A 27,334-nucleotide genomic window follows, 5' to 3' on the forward strand; every position below is an offset into this window, starting at 1 on the left:
CACTCCCAGAGCAGATATGGCATCTTGGAGTGTGGCTCGTCTGACAGGCATGTCCTAGCTGTGCTGTGTGCTGTGTGGTGTATTTTACCTTTTTATTTGGGAGTTAGTTTCAGTTTTCTGCTTAGATTATGTTTCCTCTGATTTTCCCATCACCTTCTTTACTTTCTCACTTCTTTTGCCCTTTATTGCCTGCTATCCCTATCATTCTATGTTGTAGCTCGGTCTATCTCTGCGCCTACTGCTTTTCCTCTTTCTTCCTGGTATAACCCTCAGTCTCAGATGTGACAGCTCCACTCTATAAATATCTGTGGGATATAAATAAATTGTCTCATGTGTGGGTGAAAGTGAGTGTATTTATAAGTGTCCTAAAGAGCTTAATTATGGACCAGCTTCATTATAAATCTGCGCAGTCCACTGAGTATCAAGTCATGTGTCTAACAACCGGAGTGTAGTACATCTGTATATATACTATATCTATCTATCTATCTATCTATCTATCTATCTATCTATCTATCTATCTATCTATCTATCTATCTATCTATCTATCTATCTACAGCATCAATCAATCATCTATCTATTAGCTATCATTTATCTATCTATTATCTATCTATCTATCTATCTATCTAGTCTTTTATCTTTGCTCTTTATTTGTTTCTTATTTCCTTCCTTTATCCTTTCTTTCTCTCTGCACCTCTCTCTTTCTCTATTTTCTATCCATCTTTATTCTGTCTGTCAGTATATCTTTCTATAGCATCACTGGGGGGGGGGCTCACTTTGACCCTTCAAACAGCTTTCTACTGCTTATTATATTACAAATAAGCAAATAAGCTAAATAATTTAATAGCTCACAATTACTGTTGGCTTGATACAAAGTCTGAAAGGGAACCTGTCACCACATTTTTCCCTTATGAGCTGCGGCCACCACCAGTGAGCTCTTATACACAGTACTAGAAGGTGGCCCGATTCTACGCATCGGGTATTCTAGAATTTACGTATTGTGTAGTTCATGTATGATTTTTGTTATATATATATATATATATATATATATATATATATATATATATAATGCTGTATATAAGAGCTCAGGCCTCTCTGTATAACGTAAAAGACAGTTTTATAATACTCACCTAGGGGGCGGTCCAGTCCATTGGCAATCGCTGCTCTCGGTACGGCGCCTCCTCCATCTTGTCCAATCACCATCCTGCTGCCCAGATCCGTGTGCATGACACGTCCTATATCATTCACAGCGAGGCCTCCATTGCGCTCCTGTACACTTTTATCTGCCTGACTGAGGGCAGATCACAGTGTTGTAGTGCGCATGCGCTAGTGATATTTGACCTTTTCTCACGCCTGTACTTTGCTCTGCTCTCAGCAGGGCGGATGAAAGTACACATGCGCAGGAGCGAATGGAGACCTCTATGTTGATGACGTAGTACGTGTCATGCACATGTCGCGGGCGGAGGGGACGCGCTTGCCACGCTCGGGTCCGGGGCTTCTGCTGCTGCTGCTCGGTGGCTCGAGCGGTGGACCGGACCCGGGGACTCGAGCGGCGCTCCTCACCCGTGAGTGAAAAGGGGGTGGTTTGGTTAGGGAGATTGTTCGTGACGCCACCCACGGGTCGTGGTGATAATGGCACCACCGCTGCTGGTAACGGGGATCCCGGGAGAGATGGTAGGGTGCAGCTGAGATGTTGTCCCCTCCGTGGGCAGGGGTTGGTGATCCCGGGGCCCGATGGTGTAACAGGGAGGCTGGATGGCTGGGGTGCAGCGTTGCAGGGACAGCGCGGCGCGGTGCCTGATGGCACTGGTGTACTCACTCAGATAAACAATGACAGAGTCTCTGGTAAACCAAACGGCTGGATGGACGGATCCCGCAGCCGGCTGCATTGTTGTTGTTGTGCTCTCCCCGGACGGCTGATGGTGACTGTCTTTCCCTGCACCTTTGAGAATGTTCTTGACTCCTGTGGTTGCCCACCGGTAGTCCGCTCCCCGGCGTATAGGTGCTGTAGGAGCCCGTTTTGCCCGCAGGCACTGGCCCTTGGATTTCTAGCCTGTGGCGGTGGCTGTATAGCCTCTCTGGGTGGACGGTTGCCTTCAATCGGGACTTGGTAGTTGGGGAACCCCTGGGGTTACTGTCACATTCGGATTTGACTATTGACGGCGGCTCCAAGCCTGGTCGGGGTCCGATGGCCCTGCCTGTGTATGCTTAGCTTCACTCCGCTCCCCGGTTCGGTACTGGCGGGCCAACGCCCGACCCCGGTCCTACGGCTCTGCAGAGTTCCGCTAACTCCTGCAGACAGCCACCACTGTCTGCGAACCTTGCTGTCAGTGCCTGGGCTCCTACCCAGGCACACGCAGTTTCTCTGACCTCCTACTTTCACCTCCAAGACTAAACTGTCACTTTTCCCGCCTCCAGGCCTGTGAACTCCCCGGCGGGCGGGGCCAACCGCCCGGCTCCGCCCCACCCGGTGCGGACATCAGACCCCGGATGGAGGCAACAAGGGTCCTTGATTGACTGTTGTTACTGTCCAGGGTGGGGGGTGTGTGCATGTTGCTATGTATGTGACTACCTGGCTAGTCCAGGGCGCCACACACACGGGGCTGGGCAGGAGGACGGTGACTGCACAAGATGGATGAGGTGCCGGACTGAGAGCAACGACACACATATCTACCTCTCTGGACTGGATATTACCTCCTTACTAACCAGAATCCCACAATGTCTGTCTGCTATTTTAACCTTTTTCGCTGCTCAATTTCAAAAACTTAACATGGACAAAACAGAATTCATCATCTTTCCTCCTCCTCCTCACTGAACCCCCCCAACAAACCTATCCATCCAAGTCAATACCACATTGTAGAGGTGTTTTCTTCATGATTAAATCCCAGTTTTCACTGTACAATGAAGAGGGCAGACTGAAAAATGGTGGTCACATCAGATGCTGACTGGTTTTCTGATGCTCTCAGAGCATCCAATACTGAAAAAATTGCAGCCTTTTATTGTGGCCAGCCTAAGCCACACCTGTGCAATAAAACACACCACTAAGATTAGCTACCCTCATAAAAAATATATTTTATTAATAAATAATTAAAAAGAACATCAATATTGTTCTCTCATATGACAGTCATAAATATATATAACAAAAATAATTAGTGCAGGTGTCAACCAGTGCTATACCCGCACCAGAAAAGAAAAATATTTTTTGGATGTGCAATAACCAGCATCTTAATTTGTCACACCTGTGAGATGGATGGATTATTTGGCAAAGGAGAAGTGATTGTGACGCCCTGGACCCCCAGGGGTCACAGTACACTAACAACACACACACACACACCCTCCCCTGGGTAGGTGACATCAGTCAATCAAATCCTTGTTGCCACCATCCAGGCTTGATGTCCACACTAGGTGGGGCGGAGCCAGGCGGTTGACCCCACCCACCAAGGAGTTCACAGGCCTGGAGGCGGGAAAAGAGAGGAGAGAGGTTGTAGACAGTGGAAGTGAGAGGAGTAAAAACTGTTGGTGTCTGGGTTGGAGCCCAGGCACGTTCAGCAAGGTCGGCAGACGGTGGTGGCCGTCTGCAGGAGTTGGTGTAGGTCAGCGGAACCGTAGGACCGGGGTCAGGCGGTGGCCCGGACAGCGCAGATGTGCTGCCGCCTGCAGCCCCAAGTCCGGTTCCTGATGGAGCGTTGGGCGGCCGAAATGGAAGAGGTGGCGGCGGCCGTGCGGAAACGCGTGGCAGAAGCAGTGCTGGAGGAGCGGGTAAGCGACCCACGCCCCTGTGTCCTGGAGAGACCGGTCGCTGCGGCTGAGGGGCCCGGTCTGTGCCCGTTCACCATGCTGCCTCCCCAGCCACCCGTATCGGTTGTCGCTGCCCCGCCAATCGGTCCGCTACCCCCAACATCAACAGCGGAGTCCAGCTAACCCGCACCAGAGGAAAAACGTGTAGGCGCTGCCCGCGGACGACCCTATGAACAACCCACACCGATCCCGTTACCGTGGAAGGTTCCTCGGGAGGTGTCCGTCCATGATGTGAAGCCGCCGGTCCTGGAAGTGACCGCGCCCAAGAGAGTCCCGGCCCCGGCAGTCCGCCTGGCCACGGAAGTAGTGGAAGCCGCCAGCAGGTGAGGCCTGTCATCCCTGAACCCCACGCCTCGGCTGAGGCAGCGCCGGGTCGCCGCTGTAAGGCAGCATCCCAGGCCGCGTCACCGCAGGACTTCCCAGCGAAGGTATCGGTTGTAGCCGGTACGGGGGAGATCCGGCGGGGCCCACCCGCGCAGCAGGGGTATGCAGGTGCCCCCTTTTGGGATCGTCAGCCGAGCCAGCTGGGCCGCGAGATTGCCGCCAGGGAGCAGCAAAGAGCTGAAGTGGTGGCCCGAACAATCGTGGAAAAAGACCATCTCCGGAACGCCACCTACCGGGTGCGGGGCCTGATCTACGAGGGCCAGGTCAGGCGGTTCGATCCCCAGCGAGGATATTGGTTCATTTACGAGTCGGGCCTGGAGGCCGAAATCTTTGTGGCTCGCAGAGATGTGAACTCCCATCTCCCAACGGGCCACCCTGGCCGTGACCTGCAACCGGGTGACCTGGTGACGTACACCCGGCACTGCGGGGAGAGAGATGGGCTGGTTTGCCCTTGATGTGAAGGAGAGAGAATGCCGCAGTGTCCCGAGGCGGCCCCAGTCCCCTCCCCCACCATACCGTCCGGTTGTGGAGCTGGAGGAGTATGAGGAAGGCGACCTCAAGTAAAGGCAGCGGACCCCTGTTGCAGCAGAACTGTTGTCCCCTGTTGGGACCCTAAAGTGTTTTCCTTTCAGCAGCGCTGAGCTGAGAAGCGCCCTTCCCAGTTGGGACTGATGTTGTCCCCTTTTGTCACCGTTAACCCCTAAAAGCCCCTTCCCACATGAGAAATCATGAACATGGCCGAGAACTCGCAGGCCACCCACAAACTGGTGGGCTTGTAAATAATTCCGGGCTGGAGTTCCGTTATCCGCCTCCGGAGAGGCAGGTTGGAGGAAGGACCAGCAGCAGAGCAGGCTGGGGTCCGGTCACCACCAGGACCGGTGACCATCCTCCGGGGTCAGGGGTCCCCCTGGACGTGGGACCCCCTGAATGACAACCGGGTGCGAGACACCGTACCCATTCCCGCTTGGGCGACCTGAACCAGGTTCCTGTTTTCCGGACTGGGGAAAAGGGTTGCTGCCCGCTTCTCAGGGGCAGCATCAAGGTTTAGGTTGTTTGGGAGGGAAAGCGGAAGAACTGGGACCCGTCCGTTGTTATTAAAAATGTTTTATTACCGTTTGCAACGTTTGAAGTAATGCACCTCCCGTAAGGGAAGATTTGAAAAAAATATGCATACCGTTTGTTTGTTTCCTGTTATTTATATTTTTCAGAAAATAAAACCGGTGATGGATGGGCAGCCCGCGGACGGTGTGCATTTTACCAAGGGGGAGTGTGATGCCCTGGACCCCCAGGGGTCACAGTACACTAACAACACACACACACACCCTCCCCTGAGTAGGTGACATCAGTCAATCAAATCCTTGTTGCCACCCTCCAGGCTTGATGTCCACACCAGTTGGGGCGGTTGACTCCACCCACTGAGGAGTTCACAGGCCTGGAGGCGGGAAAAGAGAGGAGAGAGGTTGTAGACAGTGGAAGTGAGAGGAGTAAAAACTGTTGGTGTCTGGGTTAGAACCAAGGCACATTCAGCAAGGTCGGCAGACAGTGGTGGCCGTCTGCAGGAGTTGGTGTAGGTCAGCGGAACCGTAGGACCGGGGTCGGGCGGTGGCCCGCCGGTATTGAACCGGGGAGCAGATTGAAGCCAAGCACCAAGGCAGGGTACTCAGACCCCGACTAGACTAGGAGCCGCCGAAAAGGTCAAATTATCTGATTGCGCTCTGGACCTCAGGGGTTCATTCCCACCTAAGTCCCGTCAGAAGGCAACAGCCCAACCCGTCCGGATAAGTGCCACCGCCAAGGGCCAGCGCCTGTGGGCAAACTGGCTCTCCCGACACGTACACGCCGGGGAGCGGACTACCCGTGGGAAGCCATAGGAGTCAAATACAGTTACACAGGTGCAGGAAAACAACAGCCGCCATCAACCTATCCGGGGAGAGTGAGAACACCGCAGCCGGCTGTGGGCCCCGTCCATCCAGCCGATTCGTTTACCAGAGACTCTGTCCTTCTGTGTCTGAATGAGTACAACAGTGCCATCCGGCACCGCGTGGCACCGCTACGTTGCACTCGCGCCCACGCTGCCTCCCCGCCTCGGCACCTGCACCTATACCTCCTCCCTACTCCCCAACCGGGGCCTTGGGACCAACAGCCCCTACCCACGGAGGGGTCAACACCTCAGCTGCTCTCCGCCATCGCTCCCGGGATCCCCCGTCACCAGCAGCGGTGGTGCCCACCATCACCACAACCTGTGGGTGGCGTCACGACCGACATCCCCAAATACCCACCAAAAACCTCCCCTTTTTCACTCGTGGACGAGGAGGCGCTGCTCGAGCCCCGGGTCCGGTCCCGTGCTCGAGCCAGTGAGGAGCAGAAGCACTGGACCCGAGCGCCAGCAATCCCAGACGAGCGGCGTTCCCCACCCCTCCGCCCGCGACATGATCACTAACACAAATTTTTGATCAATATTTGAGAGAAAAAGGCCTTTTGTGTGACAGAAAAAGTCTTAGATCTTTGAGTTTAGCTAATGAAAAATGGGAGAAAAAACAATTGTGTTTCTATTTTTTATAGTGTAGATAAATAGATAATTAGGTGCTCCACAGTAATGGCCATCACCATCTCAACCATTAACTCACAGTAAACTACTACTACAAGTGAAATGTAATGCACAGGGATTTACCATCGCTCTCCTTCCTCTTTAGTACCCCTCTGGTTGTGTCTCTTGGGCTGCCTCTGTGATCAGAATGTCTACCCCTCCGTGGGCACGCTGTTTGTACACAAGATGGATGCGCAGGATTACCAGCAGCACTTCCTGAACAAATCTGGTAAGTCACAGACTGAAGCCTGTAGTATTTAAAGGGGATGTCTAGTGGTTACAAAATCATATTATACATACCCTATACTGACTTTTTATATGAATGGGGGAAGTCTTTTAACAAAGACCCCTCTTTTAGAGCAAAGAGCAATTAAAAAGAGGGTCTCTTGCTCTTGAGGGAGAAGTACACCTGTGCATTCAATGAGCAGAACATTGTTTTAAAAGAAATGTGTAATTCGTCATTTCGCCTGTGGGGGAGCTGCAGAGGAATTGAACACTTGCTTCTGAGTACAGATGAGCTGACCAATTTGTGGAGGATCCAGTTTGAGACACATTTTCTGAAATTGGTGGTTTCACATGAATTCCAACATTTTGAAATTCGATAAGTAGTTAATAAAAAAAAAAAACTTGGCTGGCACCATTTCCCACATTACTGAAGCATCTGAAAGCAGACAAAAGTCATTTTGCGTTGCCGCGTGGCTTCCCCATAATGCCCTGTCACTACGACATCTAGCAGATTATCATACAGTGTCCAATGGTCAGTACCTCGGCCATCACAGATCAGCGCTTCCCAGTGGATCACAGTTTGCACGCCAGAGTCGTTTTTCATCTCCAGAGTCACTGGGAACATCTCTTTCTCCTGTAGAGTGTAAGCTTTTATGATCAGCGGGATCCTCTCTTTCCTGTAATGTGTAAGCTCTTAAGGCTGCTTTACACACAACGATATTGTTAGCGATCTCGTTAGCGATGTGACACGCCAGATCGTAGATCCGATTTGCTGGCGTGTCACAACGCTAACGAGATCGCTAGCGATATCATTTTGTGTAAAGCAGCCTTTATGGTCAGTGGGGTCCTCTTTATCTTTCTCTACTGTAAAGTGTGAGCTCTTATGGTCAGTGGGGTCCTCTCTCTCGTCTTTAGAGTGTGAGTGAGCTCTTATGCTCAGCGGGGTCCTCTCTCTTCTTTAGGCCCACTTCACACGTTCGTGAAATTACGCACGTGTTTCATGGACGTATCAAAGGTGCGTTTTCCCCTCCATGTGCCGTGTTTATGGCACTACGTGTGTTCTCCGTGTGTTATCCGTGATAACACATGGAGAACGAGAACTTTGAACTCACCTGTCCCTGGCCTGTCCGTGGTGCTGATCTTCGGTCTCCTGTCCTGCCGACTCCCCGCTGCTGCTGCTTCCGGCCGCAGTGAAGTGAATATTCAATGAGCATAATGAGCGGCGGTCGGAAGCAAGTGACAGCAGCGGCAGAGACAGGAGGGCAGGAGAAGGTGAGTAAAGTTTTGTTATTTTTTTCTCTGCCACGTGAGTTTTCTCTGGCGCGTGTCACACGGGACCGCATCCACACTACAGCCGTGTGGTCCGTATGCGGGCCATGTGACACCCGTGCTGCCGGAGAAAAACGGACATGCATCCGTGTGGAGCACATGGGCTCATGTCTGCTCCACACGGAGGCACGGGCCAATGGCTGCAAACGTGCGTGCACATAAACCCATTGATTTTAATGGGTTTATGTGTGCCCGTGTTTCCGGTACATGCGGGCACGGACCTAGCACGTACTGGAGACACGTGCGTGTGAAGGGGGCCTTAGAGTGTGAGCTCTTATGCTCAACGGGGTCCTCTCTCTCCTATAAAGTGTAAGTGTAGCACCCACCGGGCAAGGGGTTAACCGTTTACTTGTCGCCGGACCTGGTGATGTCGGGTCTGGGAATGTCACGGGTGGCCCTGCCCGGCTTTGTGGCCCCAAGGTGTACAATAAAAAAGGGTAGAGGGGGGTGGGGGTGATCGTGGAGGATTTGTCTCGTGATGCCACCTGCGGTACGCGGCCAGGGAATAGCCGCAGCTGCTGTTACTGTCCTCCGGGGAGCATGGTTGTAGCAGCTAGGATGTTTGTGCTCCTCACAGGTGGAGCGGGCCCCGGGGAGGATGATGAGGGGAGTAGTGATGGCGGGCGCTGGCAAGGAAAGGCGGACACTGTCTCTGTGGGTACAAGGTTTCTTTACTCACAGTCCTGGTTTACCAGGGAGATGGCGGTCACCGCCGTCATTGGCCCCAGCCAATCCCGAGCAATTCAAGGTCACCGCCGGTGTTCCCACTGCGAGTCCTTTCTGGTCAGGGTCCCTCCAATCCCAGTGTAGGTGGAATGTGGTACAGGCTGCGGGTGTTTCCTGCACTCACCGCAGACCCTGGAATCCAGTGTACCTGTGGACCCGGGCTGAGCTGGATGCTCCAAGCTATGGGTCCTATGGCGCTCACAGAAGTGCGAGGTAAAAGAAGATTGGACTGAGGTCATAGTGTTTGCCTCATCCCAAGCTGTGGCCGGGGCTAACTAACTATGTGTAGAGATGCTCCTTCCCTTTTCCCCAAGCGGTGCCCGCCCCCCAGGTGGTTGTCCCAGTGACCGGGAAAGTCCCATGCTTCGTGATGGCCGCCCCCCTATCTACCCCAGGCCATCCCCCCGGTGGGAAAGCACCTGTGTTTTGTGTGTGAATGTGAGAAACACCAGCGATTAACCCCTCCTTACCTGGGATGAGTACTACATCTTAAAGGAGATGTAGTACCCTGTGGCGACTGAAGCTTCAGGGTCGCCACATAAGCTCTTATGCTCAGCGTGGTCCTCTCGCTCTCTTGTAAACATTAAGCTCTTGTGGTCATGGGGATCCTTTTTCTCTCTCTTGCTTGTGAAATGTAAGCTCTTATGCTTAGAGGGGTTCTCGCTCTCTTCTTTTGAGTGTGAGCTCTTATGATCAGCAGCATCCTCTCTCTTTCACCTGTAAAGGATTATCTCTTATGGTCAGTGGGGTCCTCCATCTCTCTCTCCTTTAGAGTGGAAGCTCGTATGTTCAGTGGGGTCCTCTCTTACTCTCCTGTAAAGTGTAAGCTTGTATGCTCAATGGGGTCCACTCTCTCTCTCTTGTAATATGTAATCTCTTATTCTCAGTGGGGTCCTCCCTCTTTCTCCCGTAGAATGTAAGGTCTTATGCTCAGTGGGGTCCTCTCTCTCTCCTGTAAAGTGTAATCTCTTATGGTCAGCGGGATCCTCTTTCTCTCCTTTAGAGTGCATGCTCTTATGGTCAATGGGGACCTCTCTCTCTCTCATGTTGAGTGTAAGCTCTTATGCTCGGTGCTGTCCTCTCTAACTCTCTTGCAAAGTGTAATCTCTTATGGTCGTCGGGATCCTCTTTCTCTCTCCTTTAGAGTGTAAGCTCTTATGTTCAGTGGGGTCCTCTCTTACTCTCCTGTAAAGTGTAAGCTTGTATGCACAGTGGGGTCCTCTCTCTCTCTCATGTAAAGTGTAATCTCTTATGGTCAGCAGGATCCTCTTTCTCCTTTAGAGTATATTCTCATATGGTCAGCGGAGTCCTCTCTCTCTCTCTGTATCCTGTTGAGTGTAAGCTCTTATGCTCCGTGCGGTCTGTCACGACATGGACCTTCAGTGCATAGCATGGGTTAACTTTCTTAAAATTCAGCCAGACATGAAGACAGTTTGTTTATAGATGGGGGATAATCCCTCATTGTTCTACAAGACTCTTGGGAGTTTAGTATTGAAGTTTTTGTTGACTCATGTAATTGTTTTGGCCACTGAAGGCCAGACACCCATTGTATTACGAGGTGTTTGCTGGATGCGATTTAACTTAGCTGTCTCTCCCTCGTCTCTGCCATTGACCATTAGGGGTGCTTCACACACAGCGAGCTCACTGCCGAGATCGCTGCTGAGTCACGCTTTTTGTGACGCAGCAGTGACCTCATTAGTGATATCGCTGTGTGTGACACTGAGCAGCGATCTGGCCCCTGCTGCGAGATCGCTGCTCGTTACACACAGCCCTGGTTCGTTTTCTTCAAAGGCGCTCTCCCGCTGTGACACACAGATCGCTGTGTGTGACAGCGAGAGAGCGACAAATGAAGCGAGCAGGCAGCAGGAGCCGGCATCTGACAGCTGAGGTAAGCTTGTAACCAAGATAAACATCGGGTAACCAAGGTGGTTACCCGATATTTACCTTAGTTACCAGCCTCTGCAGCTCTCACGCTGCCTGTGCTGCCGGCTCCGGCTCTCTGCACATGTAGCTGCTGTACACATCGGGTTAATTAACCCGATGTGTACAGCAGCTAGGAGAGCAAGGAGCCAGCGCTAAGCAGTGTGCGCGGCTCCCTGCTCTCTGCACATGTAGCTGCATTACACATCGGGTTAATTAACCCGATGTGTACTGTAGCTAGGAGAGCAAGGAGCCAGCGCTCAGTGTGCGCGGCTCCCTGCTCCCTGCACACACAGCTAAGCGGTGTGCGCTGGTAACTAATTTAAACATCGGGTAACCATACCCGATGTTTACCTTAGTTACCAGTCTCCGCAGCTTCCAGACGGCGGCTCCGCTTGCACGTCGCTGCTGGCTGGGGGCTGTTCACTGGTCGCTGGTGAGATCTGCCTGTTTGACAGCTCACCAGCGACCATGTAGCGATGCAGCAGCGATCCTGACCAGGTCAGATCGCTGGTCGGATCGCTGCTGCATCGCTGAGTGTGAAGGTACCCTTATTACTGGGATATTCTGTATACGGCTTGAAATCTAGCCAATAAGAGCCCAGTCTTATCCACCAATCGGTAAGACCCCAATGGTCTGAATGGAGAGCTCAGGGGTATAAGAAGGAGGACTGTCCATTGCCCAGGGAGACTCTTACTACATGCTACCAATCTAGGATCTACGGATCCGATTGGCAAGCCATAACCGAATCTGGATTATAACACTACATGGACTTCAGCATCGAATGCAAGGATTTGGCTGTGATACCAGAGACTACTTAAGGAAGAAACTCAGGTTGGGACAATTTGGTCACCTGGCTACAGACTTTGCAGACCTCAGCCAGCTTCCTAAATCTGGCGTTATTCCATTCTCGGTTGGTGCCCGCCGAAAGCAGGGTGCTGCTGGATTGGAGTAAGTAGCCCTGGAAGCTCTGAGGCACGGACATTCTAAATCCCTGGTGAGCCAACAGAAGGGTGAGACTCTGTTGCCTGCTACATTTGTGTGTTTTGCTGGTTATGTGCTATGTGACGTTAATTGTTTGGGGATCCAATAAAGTCTTAATATTGTGATTCCCTCATCCTGTGTTGTCTGAGTAGTGTTCCGCCCACGGTTAAGGCAGTCGGGCGTTCAGTTGGGATGAGCCCTGCGCCATGCTGTCTTTCTAAAGGCGGCCGGGCCAGTGGACGAGAGCACCCACTGACCCCCATGTCTCCACACGGTCCTCTCTCTCTTCTTTAGAGTATAAGCTCTAATGTTCAGTGGGGTCTTCTCTCTCTCCTGTAAAGTGTAATCTCTTATGGTCAGCGGGATCCTCTTTTTCTCTCTCTTTTAGAATGTAAGCTCTTATGGTCAGTGGGGACCTCTCTCTCTCTTCTGTAGAGGGTAAGCTCTTCTGCTCAGGGGGGTCTTCTCTCTCTCTTGTAAATTATAATCTCTTGTGGTCAGCGGGATCTTCTTTCTCTCTCTCTCCTTTAGAGTGTAAGCTCTTATGGTCAGCAGGGTCCTCTCTCTCGCTCTCATATAAAGTGTAAGCTCTTATGGTCAGCAGGGTCCTCTCTCTCGCTCTCATGTAAAGTGTAAGCTATTATGGTCAGCAGGGTCCTCTCTCTCCCTCTCATGTAAAGTGTAAGCTATTATGGTCAGCAGGGTCCTCTCTCTCGCTCTCCTGTAAAGTGTAAGCTTTTATGGTCAGCGAGATCCTCTTTCTATCTCTCTCGCTTGTGAAGTGTAAGCTCTTATGGTCAGTAGGGTTTTCGCTCTCCTCTGCCCACATGTATTTTCCAAGTAATTATAAGTTTGCCATTATTGTTCACGCTGATTTATTTATTGCAAATCAAATTATTTGGGAAAATTTGGATTTCAACAGATTCACTCATCTCTATTTGGGAGTTTCAGTTTGCAGCTGATCACTGAAGGTCTCATGAACAGGATATTCTGTAATTAGACCATTGTATGGTGACCCTTTAAAGAAAATGGAATATTGATTTTAAAGCACAACTACAGTGGGTTTTTTTTATATCAATAGAGTGGTGCTTTAAATCTAAGTCCCCTACCATGTGTCCTAAAAAAGCCGATTTCATGCGCTCTGGATGCAGCCCCCACCATAGACAGAGCGGGACCTGCATCCAAAGCGCACGGAATAAGTGACATGTTGCTTTTTAGAACGCAGCAATTTGGCAGCATGCAAATTGCTGCGTTCTAAAACGCAACAGGCGCATGGATTATGCACAATCTTCATAGGTTGTGTTGGGGACGCAGGACGCATGCAGTTACGCTGCAGTGCAATACGCAGCGTAACTGCATTCAAATACGCAACGTGGGCACATAGCCTTATACTCATCTCAGCTCCATTGTTTAATGGAGTGTGTTGGAGGTCACAATTAAATACAACTCTATGAGAACCTCATTCTGGCTCTCATAGACTTGCATTGGAAACTTGTGAGTGGCCGGAAGGCAGAAGTTAATGTCTCAAGATGGCACAATGGGACTGGAGCGGCATCGGTAAAAGGTGAAGTCGCTGGAAAGTGGGTATAAGACAGGGGGCTTAGGTTTAAAGCACCACTCCAGTGCTGAAACACCCCCCCCCCCGCATTAAAAAAAGCTTTATATAGCATGTAGAGGAATTTAATTAAAAGCAAATTACTAATTTAATGTTGTGTTACCAGATACCCTGAAGAAGGGAGTTGAGTTCCCTTCTTTTTCTTTTCAGGTGTAGACAACAGAATAATGGCATAATTTACAGTAACCTGCATTCTAATAGTGGACTCCAATATTAAAGGCAATATCCAGACTACAGACTGTCATAAATGGCAACAGAATTCAGCTAATAGCTTCTCAATCTTTCCTAATCATTACCTGCAGCAGTAGATGATACCCTCAGATCAGCTACCATTGCTCTAAAATCCCTAATACATTACTTTTTCCACACTGCAAATCAGCAGTGCAAGCTCTGAGCTAGGCATTCAAAAGCTTGCAGAATTATGAATGCAGCTCTGGAGTATAAACCAGAATATAAATTATGATCAATAAAAGTTAATTAATAGAATGTATGCTTTTTTTTGCAAATTATATCTGTATATAAATAGTAATGTATGATTTAAAAACAGATTTCAGTGTAACAATCATTATGGAAAGTTGCTGAGCCAGATCAGACACCCCCATACTTTGCACTGACGAGGGGCAAGCACCCCGAAACACCGTGTCTGCAAATTGGGATTCTGATCTGGCTTATATATCCTGAGTCATATTGCAAAGGATTGTTGAAAATCCACTTGTGACTTTTAGGATCGCTACTTCCAATAGGTGGCGCTGTGCTAGAGTTTGTCTCCTTTACTGGAGAGACAATTTGAATATTTCCCAGAGGGGCATTGCAGCTATAAGTCCCCTTACCTGGCAGCCAGACTGGCTTGCAAAGTCTCCTTAAGGAGAATAGTGTTCCCCCGTGGTCCCCACATAGCTTTCTCATGAGCCAGATCAGACACCCCCATACTTTGCACTGACGAGGGGCAAGCACCCCGAAACACCGTGTCTGCAAATTGGGATTCTGATCTGGCTTATATATCCTGAGTCATATTGCAAAGGATTGTTGAAAATCCACTTGTGACTTTTAGGATCGCTACTTCCAATAGGTGGCGCTGTGCTAGAGTTTGTCTCCTTTACTGGAGAGACAATTTGAATATTTCCCAGAGGGGCATTGCAGCTATAAGTCCCCTTACCTGGCAGCCAGACTGGCTTGCAAAGTCTCCTTAAGGAGAATAGTGTTCCCCCGTGGTCCCCACATAGCTTTCCCATGAGCCAGATCAGACACCCCCATACTTTGCACTGACGAGGGGCAAGCACCCCGAAACACCGTGTCTGCAAATTGGGATTCTGATCTGGCTTATATATCCTGAGTCATATTGCAAAGGATTGTTGAAAATCCACTTGTGACTTTTAGGATCGCTACTTCCAATAGGTGGCGCTGTGCTAGAGTTTGTCTCCTTTACTGGAGAGACAATTTGAATATTTCCCAGAGGGGCATTGCAGCTATAAGTCCCCTTACCTGGCAGCCAGACTGGCTTGCAAAGTCTCCTTAAGGAGAATAGTGTTCCCCCGTGGTCCCCACATAGCTTTCTCATGAGCCAGATCAGACACCCCCATACTTTGCACTGACGAGGGGCAAGCACCCCGAAACACCGTGTCTGCAAATTGGGATTCTGATCTGGCTTATATATCCTGAGTCATATTGCAAAGGATTGTTGAAAATCCACTTGTGACTTTTAGGATCGCTACTTCCAATAGGTGGCGCTGTGCTAGAGTTTGTCTCCTTTACTGGAGAGACAATTTGAATATTTCCCAGAGGGGCATTGCAGCTATAAGTCCCCTTACCTGGCAGCCAGACTGGCTTGCAAAGTCTCCTTAAGGAGAATAGTGTTCCCCCGTGGTCCCCACATAGCTTTCCCATGAGCCAGATCAGACACCCCCATACTTTGCACTGACGAGGGGCAAGCACCCCGAAACACCGTGTCTGCAAATTGGGATTCTGATCTGGCTTATATATCCTGAGTCATATTGCAAAGGATTGTTGAAAATCCACTTGTGACTTTTAGGATCGCTACTTCCAATAGGTGGCGCTGTGCTAGAGTTTGTCTCCTTTACTGGAGAGACAATTTGAATATTTCCCAGAGGGGCATTGCAGCTATAAGTCCCCTTACCTGGCAGCCAGACTGGCTTGCAAAGTCTCCTTAAGGAGAATAGTGTTCCCCCGTGGTCCCCACATAGCTTTCCCATGAGCCAGATCAGACACCCCCATACTTTGCACTGACGAGGGGCAAGCACCCCGAAACACCGTGTCTGCAAATTGGGATTCTGATCTGGCTTATATATCCTGAGTCATATTGCAAAGGATTGTTGAAAATCCACTTGTGACTTTTAGGATCGCTACTTCCAATAGGTGGCGCTGTGCTAGAGTTTGTCTCCTTTACTGGAGAGACAATATGGAAAGTTGATGATAATAAAGTTGTATAATTTGGGAAAATTAATTTGAGGTTGACGTTTTACCATGGGTGAACATCCATCAAAAATCCCAGAATTTCCTGTAACTTCTTCAGCGCTGTACAGTTAGGAGAAACATGAGGTTTGGACATGCGCCATCTGCTGTTCAAATCGAAAAGTGCAGGTGTAGCTATTTCCAGAAAATGGTGATACCGTACTATAGTAACAGATGACCAATGTGCAAATTTGGAAGATAGGGGGAGCTCTACTCTGAAACTTCCTCCTTAGCCTTTGCTACTATATGGCCAGATAAATTGGAGATCCCTCCCTGACTAGATGTAATCTCTTAATACCTCATAGATAAGTATAAGCAATTGCAGGCAAGCAGTGTTATTGAAAACAAATCCTCTACTGCAGGCAGATACAGGTAGACGTCATATAACGTCTACATATGTATATACGCATATAGGTATATACGACTTTATGTGATCATTAGTGGCATTCTACTGTCTTTATGGTTTTTTTTTTTTACCAGGTCGACCTCCCTCCATTACATTTCGTGCTAATTTGATGGGGTTCCCCGACCTGCCCGGATGGTTACGCTATACCCAGCGGTCTCCCTGGCACAGTGGGTATTTATATGGCTCCCCTACCAAGCCTGGGAAGCATGTCATAGAGGTATAGGAACTATGCTGTGGAGTCAATGTGGTAGTCGCCTCCATATTTACTGATCCCCTGAAATCTTTTTCATTGATTGTCTTACAGTTAACGGTATACAACCGGAACTCCTTCGAAATCTTTAGAGAAAAGATTATTTTTCACATAATTACTGCAACAGGTGAGTGGCTCATACTCCAAGAAGCTGAGATCTAAGCTGCTGTATTCGGAGCCCTTACAGAGCCCTTTAAGATATTGTCCCTTCCCCTTTTCTAAATGAGGACCTGGTGGTGGTCACCTGATTGTCACAGGCTTGGCAGTTGGAATTGTCAGTGATCATATCATTTTTCCAACAGCAAACCCGCAGGATGAATGTGGTACTACAGGACGAACATTTCAAAGTAATGCGTTACCATGATAAAACATGATTTCATTTTTTTCAGCCAGATTTTGCTTGGAGCTGGGCTGAAAAAGTGTAAAAAAATGAATATATTCACAACAATGTCAAAATGAGTAGCTGTGCCTATGGTCAGTCTTTTCTTAACTATTATTTTCTTTTAAACAAGTGGCCTAACAATTCTTCAGGAACCTTCTGCATGGAAGCCATCACTATTTTATATCATACCTTTACCAAGTCCTCAGGTGCTGTTGTCAGTGGGTCTTTGATCGGCCTAAAATAAGGGGGTTTTCAAAAGAAGACCCACATCTTTGACATTTTTCCTTACAGAGTAAATGGACTAAGCTGTCAGTACTCACTTAGAAGAAGGGAATTTCCTCACCTGTTTAGTTAAAAGTGAAATAGAGGAGTAAAGTTCCTTATTTCAAGGATTCTTTATACAGCAGTCTAGGTGTCATCTTTCAGGACCCCGGAGCATATTTAGCAGTGGTGATATAGAGTTTAGCTCCAGTCAAACATTTTTTTAGGTTTGGGTTGGAGGAACAGATAAAATCCGAAATGCTATTTACTATTTAAAAGGTTGTCCAAGATTCAGATATTGAAGGTCTATCCTAAGAAAAGGTCATAAATATCAGATCAGTGGGGGTAAGTAATGTATAGAGTCGGGGGACCGCAGCTCCGCACACTGTGTAGTGATCGCTCATGGGTATCACCACCACTTAGCTCTCATTCCGACCTGCAAACAGTTAGTCATTGGGGGCGCCAGATTTTCGATCCTCGACCCTTGATTTATCATTATTATTCAAAGGGGTATTCCCATCCCAAGATCCTATCCTATGTAGTAGGAATAATTATAATAATAATAATAATAGCAAATACCTCCAATTAGAAATGTAGTATAGTTCTTCTGATTTACTGTGCTGCTTACCTCATGCTCAGGACATTGCAGGACCTTAGGTATCCATGGTTACAATCAAGCATATAGTCACAGTCAGTTAGTTGCTAGTGGTCATAACTATGCATACATAAGGTCCTGCAATGCCCTGATCATGAGGTAAGCGACATAGTGAATCAAGAGAATTATACTACATTTCTACTTGGAGATATTTGCTAATATTATTATTATTACACCTACTACATATTAGGATAGGACCTTGGAGATGGAAATAACCCTTTAAGTCTTGCAAAATGATATACTGCATTACAGCTAGTTCTGGGACTAAGAAGGCGGAGCAGGATATAGTGATGTCTTGTACCACCAGGCTTTGGACTAGGTATAACAAAATGTATATAAAAGAGATAAGACATTATGCATAATGATATGTACAATCTCCCAGCACACCGCACTGGGAGTAACTGCATGCCAGGACATGTCCTCTAATGTAATATGTCCTATGTATATAATTGAAACATTGTTTGGTGAATGCAGCTTTATTTCTTGCATATCAGAAGAGTTAGCGGCATTATTAATTGTTGTAGTCGATGTGAGCTAGATCCTGATGCTGGATGCCCCTATACTTATATATTAGGAGTAATAGCTAATCTGTTGTTGACCTCCATCCTTCTCCGTCTGCTGTTGACCCATTTGTCTTGTTCCTTATTTCTCTGGTGTTAACACTTTGTATAATTGTCGTTTTTTAGATGTGCCACCTTTGTACGAGGCTGAATTTTTGATCAGCAATGTGGATGTAGAAGAGATGCTTCCACCAGAAGCCCGCCACAACTTTCAGGTTCCTCTGCAGGATATTTGGCACACCCAGCGACTTTCTGTCATTAACGTCACGTCGGCTCTGGACAAGGGTGGTAGAGTGCCGCTACCACTGCCCGGACTAAAAGAGGGGTATTTATACAGATGATTCTCAGAGCTCAATACAGAGGGCTACTGACAATGATATATTACTGTGTCCTGGGGGCTGAGATTAGAGGAGATGTGTATGAGTGATCAACAGTAATGTAACACCTTAAAACATATTGGGGTACATAAATACATTGAACTTTGGCACATAAGACTGCATCAAGTTTTAGAGCCATGTTTTTAAGGTGGTCTGGGTAATCAGGCCAAGCTCAGATACAAATACCCGGCCCAATCACTGGATGTCCTGTCCTCAGCCTACTGTTCATGGGTCTCTAGGAGGCAGTTAGCTCATCTCAGGAGGACTGGTGGTTCGGCTGGGTATTCCCATCCGGGCAGGGTCTGTGTAAAGTTGGACAAAACTAATAATGTGTCAAAATTATCATTCAGTATGAGCCACTGTAATATATTTACCTTCCTATAAAGGGATCTCCAGGGAAAACACGTTATCACCTATCCTGACGTAAGGGATAACTTGCTGATTAGGGGGCATCCCACTAATAAAACCTCCGCCAATTGGCAGAACGGTAAATTATTATCCCCATTTCAAAATGGAGCAGCAACTCGAATGTCTGGCCACAGATCCATCCATCCTCTACAGGATCCAACCATCCTCTACAGGACTGCGAATAAAAGCTAACTGCAGTGCCCCTATAGGAAATGAATGGGATAAAAAGATTAATTACTCCAGCGGGAGGATCCACATATAGGGATATAAAAAAATAACTTTTATTTTCGTTCAATTAAAAAATATTGATAAAAAAAATTCTGGCAATACGTTTATGTGCAGTCTTATGAAGATAACGCGTTTCGGCAACTGCAAGATGAAAGTGCCCCAGTATGCTGATTGGTGGAGGTCCCAGAGGTCGGACCCCACTGATAAACAAGTCATCACCTATTCTCTGGATAGGTCAGAATGTATTTTCACCCAATAATCCCTTTAGGACTGTTTAATATACATTCATGCTGTCTAAAGATAGACTACGTTTGTCAATCTACCCAATAATTACTTCAAGCTGTAGGACTAGTATGTAAAGAATGCTCCCAACCTTTACTGAGAGGACTTGACAGACAGCTGCTCATATCTCAGCCTGCTGGACCCCTGAGAATGTGATTTGTATAGACAGATTGTGAAGGCACATGATAAGCACAGTTACCATCATTTCTGGGGTGTGGAGATCCAGTGCCTCTTGGAAAAGGATCTCCTAAGTGGCCATGGTGACTATTGATAGACACCTACATGGCAGTTATTGGGGTGTGAATTTGCATTTTTTAAAATGACAATATTTGCATTGTATTATAATGAAATGCCCCTTTAAGGGTATGCTTCCACTTGCGTTTTGCACAGATGAGTGCAATCCAATAAAACATCGGACTCCACTCGCACCAGTGCAAATCTATGGGACAGTGTCCATCTGAGATTGATTTCTCATGACATATCGGCATCAGAAATGAATCGCAGCACGCTGCATTTGGCAGCGATTCTCGGCTCACACACCCCCATACAAGTCTATGGCAGTGTGTGAAACATTGCACTGCACTCACATGTCATCCAACCAGAGTGCTGTGTACGGAGAGACAGGCAGCGGAGGAGATGGGGAGAAAGTATTCCCTCTTCTTCTCCGCACCAGTGATATGATAGAGAGATCACATGACAGCTGTATAATCCCCAGCTGACGCACGCAGCAGAGGGTCATTAGCATATTGCTTCCTATGCTCTCACATCACAAGCTATGCGCAAGTGGAACCGTACCCTAAGAGTAATGATTTATCACCACCTAGAGTATTTTAAACACCAAAATCTTCAAGATTTCAAGACTGGGGCACACAGCAACTCTGGATATGATTGCGGCCAAAGATGGTTGGGTGTCGCTGTTGCATTGTAGAATAGTGCAAGTTAATTGTGATCCACAAGATACGACTGCGATGAGCAATCCGAGACAATCTTTCTGCATTGGACTTTGTGGTTGAATGGGACCCCATCCTCCTGCATTAAGTTGCAAGGTAGCAGTCACACAGCACCTGTGCCGCAGCCTAAGGCGCCTCATAGCACCAGCCTTAAAGCCTGTGGTCTCTTCAAGGCATGTCAGGCTATGCTGGTATCTGTAGTGCTGTTGCAGACTGAAACCCAGACCTCTTAACTGACCTTCCTATTTACCAGCAGAGGTTGCACATCCAGAAACCGTCCTTTAATCCTCCCAGCAGCAACATCTGTGCAGTATTAAAGTCCACGCTTTCAGAAAGAGTAATCCTGTGCTGCATTAACTGCTAGTAATGTCACTGTCATCCACATACGTCCGCCCGCCTTCTCTTTACAGAACGTGCCTCTAATTACAGGCAGGATAATGCCAGGAATGCCATCTTCAAAGCGCATTTAGAATTTTCTAGTTAACATGTCATTGGCGGTATAAGCTTCTCAGTAAAGCACTTCTGGTCGACTGTTTCTGGGAAAGCTGGGTGACAATTAATACCAATGCCATCAATATCAAATCAGTTGTCACCCAGCTTTCCCAAACCCCTGAATGGCATTCATTGGTTTTTATTTATATCTCTGTTTAGTAAGGCAAAAGTCTGGGAGACATGAATGATGACACATATGGGACCCAGTTTTACCATCCTCAATTCATTAAGAATATAATTCCAAGTGTATCCAGGGACCACTAGGGGGAGCTATCTGGATATGCATTTATACAATAAGCACTGAGCTCAATAGGAGCTGTGTATATCTGTATGAAGTGATCCCCTAGTGGCAGCGATGTGCTATGAGAGTTCACTGAGTAGACACATGTTGGACCACTTCGGTATATACAGGTGTGTCTTTCCTTACCTTTCCTATTGAATTAACATATCGTGAGATCAGCGACATTAGATACCCAGCTTTAAAAAAAACAATGTGATCTTGCCATACTGTCAGTAGATGTTTTTGATAGACATAGACATGTCTGCATGTCGCCACCTAGTGGTTGTGATGTAGCTTGCAGCCTGCAAGGGTTCAGCTAGAAGTTGCTGGAGTCCATAGCACAAAGTTGAAGCTGTCCTAAAAGTAGGTGGTCCTGGCAGGTTTTGTGAGGGTCATGGTCCTGGCAGGTCTGATGAGGGTCATGGTACTGGCAGGTCTGGTGAGGGTCATGGTCCTGGCTGGTCTGGTGAGGGTCATGGTCCTGGCAGGTCTGATGAGGGTCATAGTCCTGGCAGGTCTGGTGAGGGTCATGGTCCTGGCAGGTCTGGTGAGGGTCATGGTACTGGCAGGTCTCATGAGGGTCATAGTCCTGGCAGGTCTGGTGAGGGTCATGGTCCTGGCAGGTCTGGTGACGGTCATGGTCCTGGCAGGTCTGGTGACGGTCATGGTCCTGGCAGGTCTGGTAAGGGTCATGGTCCTGGCTGGTCTGGTGAGGGTCATGGTCCTGGCAGGTCTGGTGAGGGTCATGGTCCTGGCTGGTCTGGTGAGGGTCATGGTCCTGGCAGGTCTGATGAGGGTCATAGTCCTGGCAGGTCTGGTGAGGGTCATGGTCCTGGCAGGTCTGGTGACGGTCATGGTCCTGGCAGGTCTGGTGACGGTCATGGTCCTGGCAGGTCTGGTAAGGGTCAAGGACATTGCTGGGCTGCGATGTGGACAGGACGTAAATATTAATATTGCTAAATTTGGGCATATCTGTACTCCACTAACCAGCACTTTTTAACAAACCATCTTATGCCAACCCTCACCTGATCAAACGTTTACAGCAAAATATAAAGATTTCACTAAGACACCTAATCATTTGCCTTTGTACAGAGTCTTTGTAAAGGTGGGATCTGTTGTCCCCTTCCCGGAGTGTCTTTATGAGACCCAAAAGCCGCAGATTCAACAACAGTGCAAAGAAGGGAAGAGACCAGTGCTATGTCCAGGACTGTTGGCAAATGACTTCAACATTGACTGGTGCAATGTGACCTTGGTGAGTACCATGTGCAGTACTGGGTATGGCCACCAGGTGGCATAGGCTCACATAACATTACTCAAAAAGGTAAAAAAAATCCCACGTGAAAATTATTTTTTTAGCGCCAAACTACTGAAAAAATATGCAATTTTATGCTGAATTTACTGTGTGTGTATATATATGGCCGTCATCCTAAGGGGACCCGCACCCAGCGCTCCTTCTGCTTTTATTTGCACCTTTGGAATCAATAAAGAATTTTGTCTTCTGGAACCGGATGGTATGTTCCGTTGCTTTCCTGCTTTCTTGATAGCTTCTTGAGAATTTAATTTCTTATTTCAACGTGCACCCACGGCAAGCGTTTTATTTGAAGCAACCTGAACTGACCTCCTCCTTCCCGCCATCAGTGCGAGGTGCAGTGTGGTAGTGCAGGACCATTCTCTTCCTGCTGTTTATATATACAGTTCAGTATATATATATATATATATATATATATATATATATATATATATATATATATATATATGTGTATATATATATATATATATATATATATATATATTTATATTTATGTTTAGTTCAGAACAACATAGAGCATTCCTTTACAAAGATTGTCCACTACTATAACATTGATTGCCTATCCGTAGGATGGCTCATCGATGTCTAATTGACTGAAGTCCAACACCCCACATCCTAGCTGATCAGCTATCCTCGGTGACGGCGGGAGCAGGCGCACGGAAATTCTCAGTTCCGGAGCTACCCCGTCTTCTGATGGTGGCTGCGGCCGGATGCTACACATCCGCCTCCTATGGATTTGAATGGCAGGAGGATGAGCAGTACTCACCTGTGGCCACTATGAGTTGACAGAGAAGCTGAGGAACTGTGCATTTCTGGACACCTACTGCTACTGCTGGCACCGAGAGTGGCTGATCAGCTGATTGGTGGGGATGCGGGGTGTTGGATCCCAGTCGATCAGACATTGATGATCTATCCTAAGGATAGGCCATCAATGTAAAAGTAGTGGACAACCTCTTTAATTCAGCAGGAGTCCAGTCATTCCAATAATCCAGCCATTGTAACCAGTTAATAATGATTTCTGATTTAATACTAGTATATGCTATGTGCTTTTCTATCTCTATTTGATTATCCAGAACATTTAATAATCCAGACCAGCATATCATCTGATAAATGCTGAGCTTGCCTTTGGTTTATGTTACAGGTAGACGAATCGGGACCCTCTCCTTCTCCTCCTAGTCTTGAGCCTCTGGAATGGGATGCTGAATTTAATCCTCCTTCCGATACATTGGGTGAAACTGACTACATGCCAGATTACCTACTGACCATGTTACTGCCCATTCTGATCGCCCTGTTGCTGTGCATCCTGCTGACCTATATCATGTGCTGCCGCAGAGAAGGAGTGTAAGTATGGAGGACCAAAATCCAAGAGTTGTGTACACCAGTTGTCCATACCAAATTAGATCGCTGAGATATACCGGTAAAATCTGAGTTGGCAGGTGTTCGAATCCATTTCTATCTCTTGTACACCTCTATTTTTAGTATATGACCAAAACTAGGACATTGGGAAGGCATTATTACTTCATAAAGATGGCAGTGCCTAAGGTCAAGGTGCAGATATAGGATAGTACTAGTGATGAAGATGAAGGGAGTGACATCACGGATTATGGTGAGACATATAGTGTATATAGTGGGTTGTGGATAGTAGGGATCATGGAGGATGTAGTAGATGGGAGTGTGATGATCGGCATGGTGTTAAGGATGATCTGATGACTGACATGGTGTTGTAGATTATAACGACTGGATAGTGTTAGAGATCAGGATGAAGGGTGTGAGGTTAGCGGATAATGATGGTTGACATGTTGTTGGGAATCATGATAACTAGTGAGATATCAGGGATCATGGTGGTTGGTGATTTCAGGAATTAGGCTATGTGCCTGCGGACATACCTGCGGATATATCCGCAGGTGCGAGCTTCCGTGGGCACATAGCCTTATGGTGATTGATGTGGTGTTAGGAATCACTGGCATCAGTAGTGTTAGTAAGCGTAACATGAGATGTATCACTGTAATCAATGGTGTGGTGTTGGGTATCAGTATGATTGTTATTGCATCTCTATACCTTGTATAAATGCAATCTCACACTTATTTTTTTTTTATTCTAAGGCAAAAGAGAGATGCTGAGTCATCTGAGTAAGTATCAAAACTTCTGTCTCCTTCTTTAAACCAACGCCCCAAAAATGTTCTTTGCCTGCATAATATAACATAGGTTACCATTAAAGAATAAGGCAGATGCTTCTTGTGCATACCTGTTTGAGTTGATGTGACATTTATACATATTTGCCAACTTCGTCAGAACATAAGGAACGTTCTCAAGAAAAAGGGAGAATTTCCAGACTCCTGGATAAATGTGAAAATCTCCCAGGTCTTCATGAAAGTGCTAGAAACCCTCCTTCAATTAGCAATTACCAAAGGTTTCCTGTGCCACACAGCCACGGGTGGCAGAGATAAGGTGAAGTGGATGTAGAATGGGTGTGTAACACTGAAAAGGGCCTATGTCCAAAAATGTTCTTTAGCATCCTGTGTGTTACACTCAGCTATTTATCTCCCAGATGTCCACTATCTAAAGTTGGTGCATTCCTGCAACATCAGCCTGTCTCCTTAAGCTGGGTTTACACACTGAAACTTTCTAGCGATCCCACCAGCGATCCCAACCTGGCCGGGATCGCTACAAAGTCTCTGGTGAGCTGTCAAACAGGCAGACCTGGCCAACGACGCAACAGCGATCCGGACCTGCAGAGCGACCTAGCTGGTTGTTGGGGACATGTCAAAGCAGCTATTTGAAAGGGAAGTCGCTGTAAAGTCCCCTTTACACACTGAGACTTTCTAGCGATCATGCTGCACAGCAGGAAACAAAGGACCTAAGAATGGTCCTGAATGATTTGTAGCGATCACAACTTCACAGCAGGGGCCAGGTCGCTGATGTGTTTCACACACTGCAATGTCGCTGGGGAGGTCGCTGTAACGTCACAAAACCGGTGACGTTACAGCGATGTCGTTTGCGATGTTGCAGTGTGTAAAGCCACCTTTAGCCTCCTGCTTCTGATAGGTTTCTCCCTATCAGCTTATAAGCAGGTGACAATAGGACAATGTGAGGCTGCATCTCATAGGATACCCTGGATATCTTGCACACAACACTTCTAGCAGCATATCTTGCACACAGCACTTCTAGCAGCGTATCCTGCACACAGCACTTCTAGCAGCATATCTTGCGCACAGCACTTCTAGCAGCGTATCCTGCACACAGCACTTCTAGCAACATAATATTTTTGCAGAAAAATATGGAGGGCAGTGATGGTAGGTGTGATATGATAGGTGATGAAGTCATCCGGTAGTTCCCTGGAAATCATAGACTGACTTCACATATTTTTACTGTATTTAAAGTGTTCTTAAACCCTCTTTGAATAATCCCTAAAAGAGCTCAGTTTGATAGGCTGCTCCTAAATGAGATGGGGTAACTGCCAAAATGGTTGGAGTTAGGCTTTTATCACCGTGTAGGAAGATCGAGTTCCAGTTTGCCGCACTAGTCTCGTAGTTAAACATTCTGGCCAAGGCAGAGTGGTTTGTTGACTTTTCCTTGGTACCCAACACGAGGGGCACATTGACCATTAGACCCCTCTCACCCGAGCTATGCTCCTGCTGTCTAGAACCAGGCTAGGGCTCCAGAAGTTTGTTTGCACAGTGTTCATTAAAGGTGGCATTTTTATAACCCCTCTGTATTACATGAAGTCTATGTGCCCATCATGCTGTGCCTGGTTCTTACCACTGTATCATTTATCATGTGTGATCACTTGTATTTCACAGACTCCAGCTAGTTCACCAGCAGTCAATCTTCTCCAACACGGAAGAGCTACGGCATATGGCTTCCAACAGGGATGTTCCTCGGCCTCTTTCCACGCTGCCCATGTTTAATGCCCGCACTGGACAGAGGACATCCCCAATGGATTTGTCAGGCGATAGTGCCCGTGTACCTCTCATCCTGTCTCAGCAATAAATGTTCTTCAGATCCTTCTCCAGTTATCAACAAGGTATATACTATACATAGAGGATGAAGACAACACTAAATGTTAGTGCATGAGTTGTATAGACAGTATATGCGCTGTTGTATTTGGAAAACACCAGTCCATGGCGTCATATAAATGGTACATACATTAACATATTATATTATCTGGAATAGTGCCTATGTCTTTTATTTTTCCAAGGAAATGAAGTCATCCGGGAAGTTGATTTCTGAAGGAATGAATCCTGCAAAATGATGTTTCCCTGCTGTACTGTATGTGATATTAATACAATCAATGGTTACGTAAAATAAGCTGCTAAGTAAAGTTATCATCCTCAGAATGAACTATACACCACCTGAATACTTTTCTCACCTTTCTGGGTGACAAACTCTGTGAGACCTGACGTGGTGCACATACTGATTGTGATCTCCTTCCGAAGAACAAATACAGCTGAGAAACAGCT

At 47.4% G+C, this 27,334-nt stretch overlaps 1 protein-coding gene across 1 annotated transcript; it reads left to right on the forward strand.

Moving 5' to 3' along the window:
- Positions 1 to 27,215, forward strand: SGCA (sarcoglycan alpha). Its single transcript, XM_075350208.1, has 10 exons — positions 1 to 47; positions 6,873 to 6,995; positions 16,515 to 16,657; positions 16,745 to 16,817; positions 18,675 to 18,873; positions 22,658 to 22,817; positions 24,016 to 24,215; positions 24,977 to 25,003; positions 26,675 to 26,898; positions 27,073 to 27,215. The coding sequence occupies exons 1-9, from the start codon at positions 17 to 19 to the stop codon at positions 26,862 to 26,864; spliced, it is 1,146 nt and encodes a 381-aa protein (XP_075206323.1). The 5' UTR covers positions 1 to 16; the 3' UTR covers positions 26,865 to 26,898; positions 27,073 to 27,215.
- Positions 27,216 to 27,334: the final 119 nt, after the last annotated feature.

The sequence above is a fragment of the Anomaloglossus baeobatrachus genome, chromosome 5 (assembly GCF_048569485.1).
Source record: "Anomaloglossus baeobatrachus isolate aAnoBae1 chromosome 5, aAnoBae1.hap1, whole genome shotgun sequence".
Lineage (NCBI taxonomy): Eukaryota > Metazoa > Chordata > Amphibia > Anura > Aromobatidae > Anomaloglossus > Anomaloglossus baeobatrachus.

Excerpts from the sequence above, each read along its gene's own strand:
- SGCA (XM_075350208.1), top strand. The coding sequence starts at position 17 with ATGGCATCTTGGAGTGTGGCTCGTCTGACAG. Across the intron at positions 48-6,872 it reads GAGTGTGGCTCGTCTGACAG|TACCCCTCTGGTTGTGTCTC; the intron begins GCATGTCCTAGC and ends CTTCCTCTTTAG. Across the intron at positions 24,216-24,976 it reads TGCTGCCGCAGAGAAGGAGT|GCAAAAGAGAGATGCTGAGT; the intron begins GTAAGTATGGAG and ends TTTTATTCTAAG.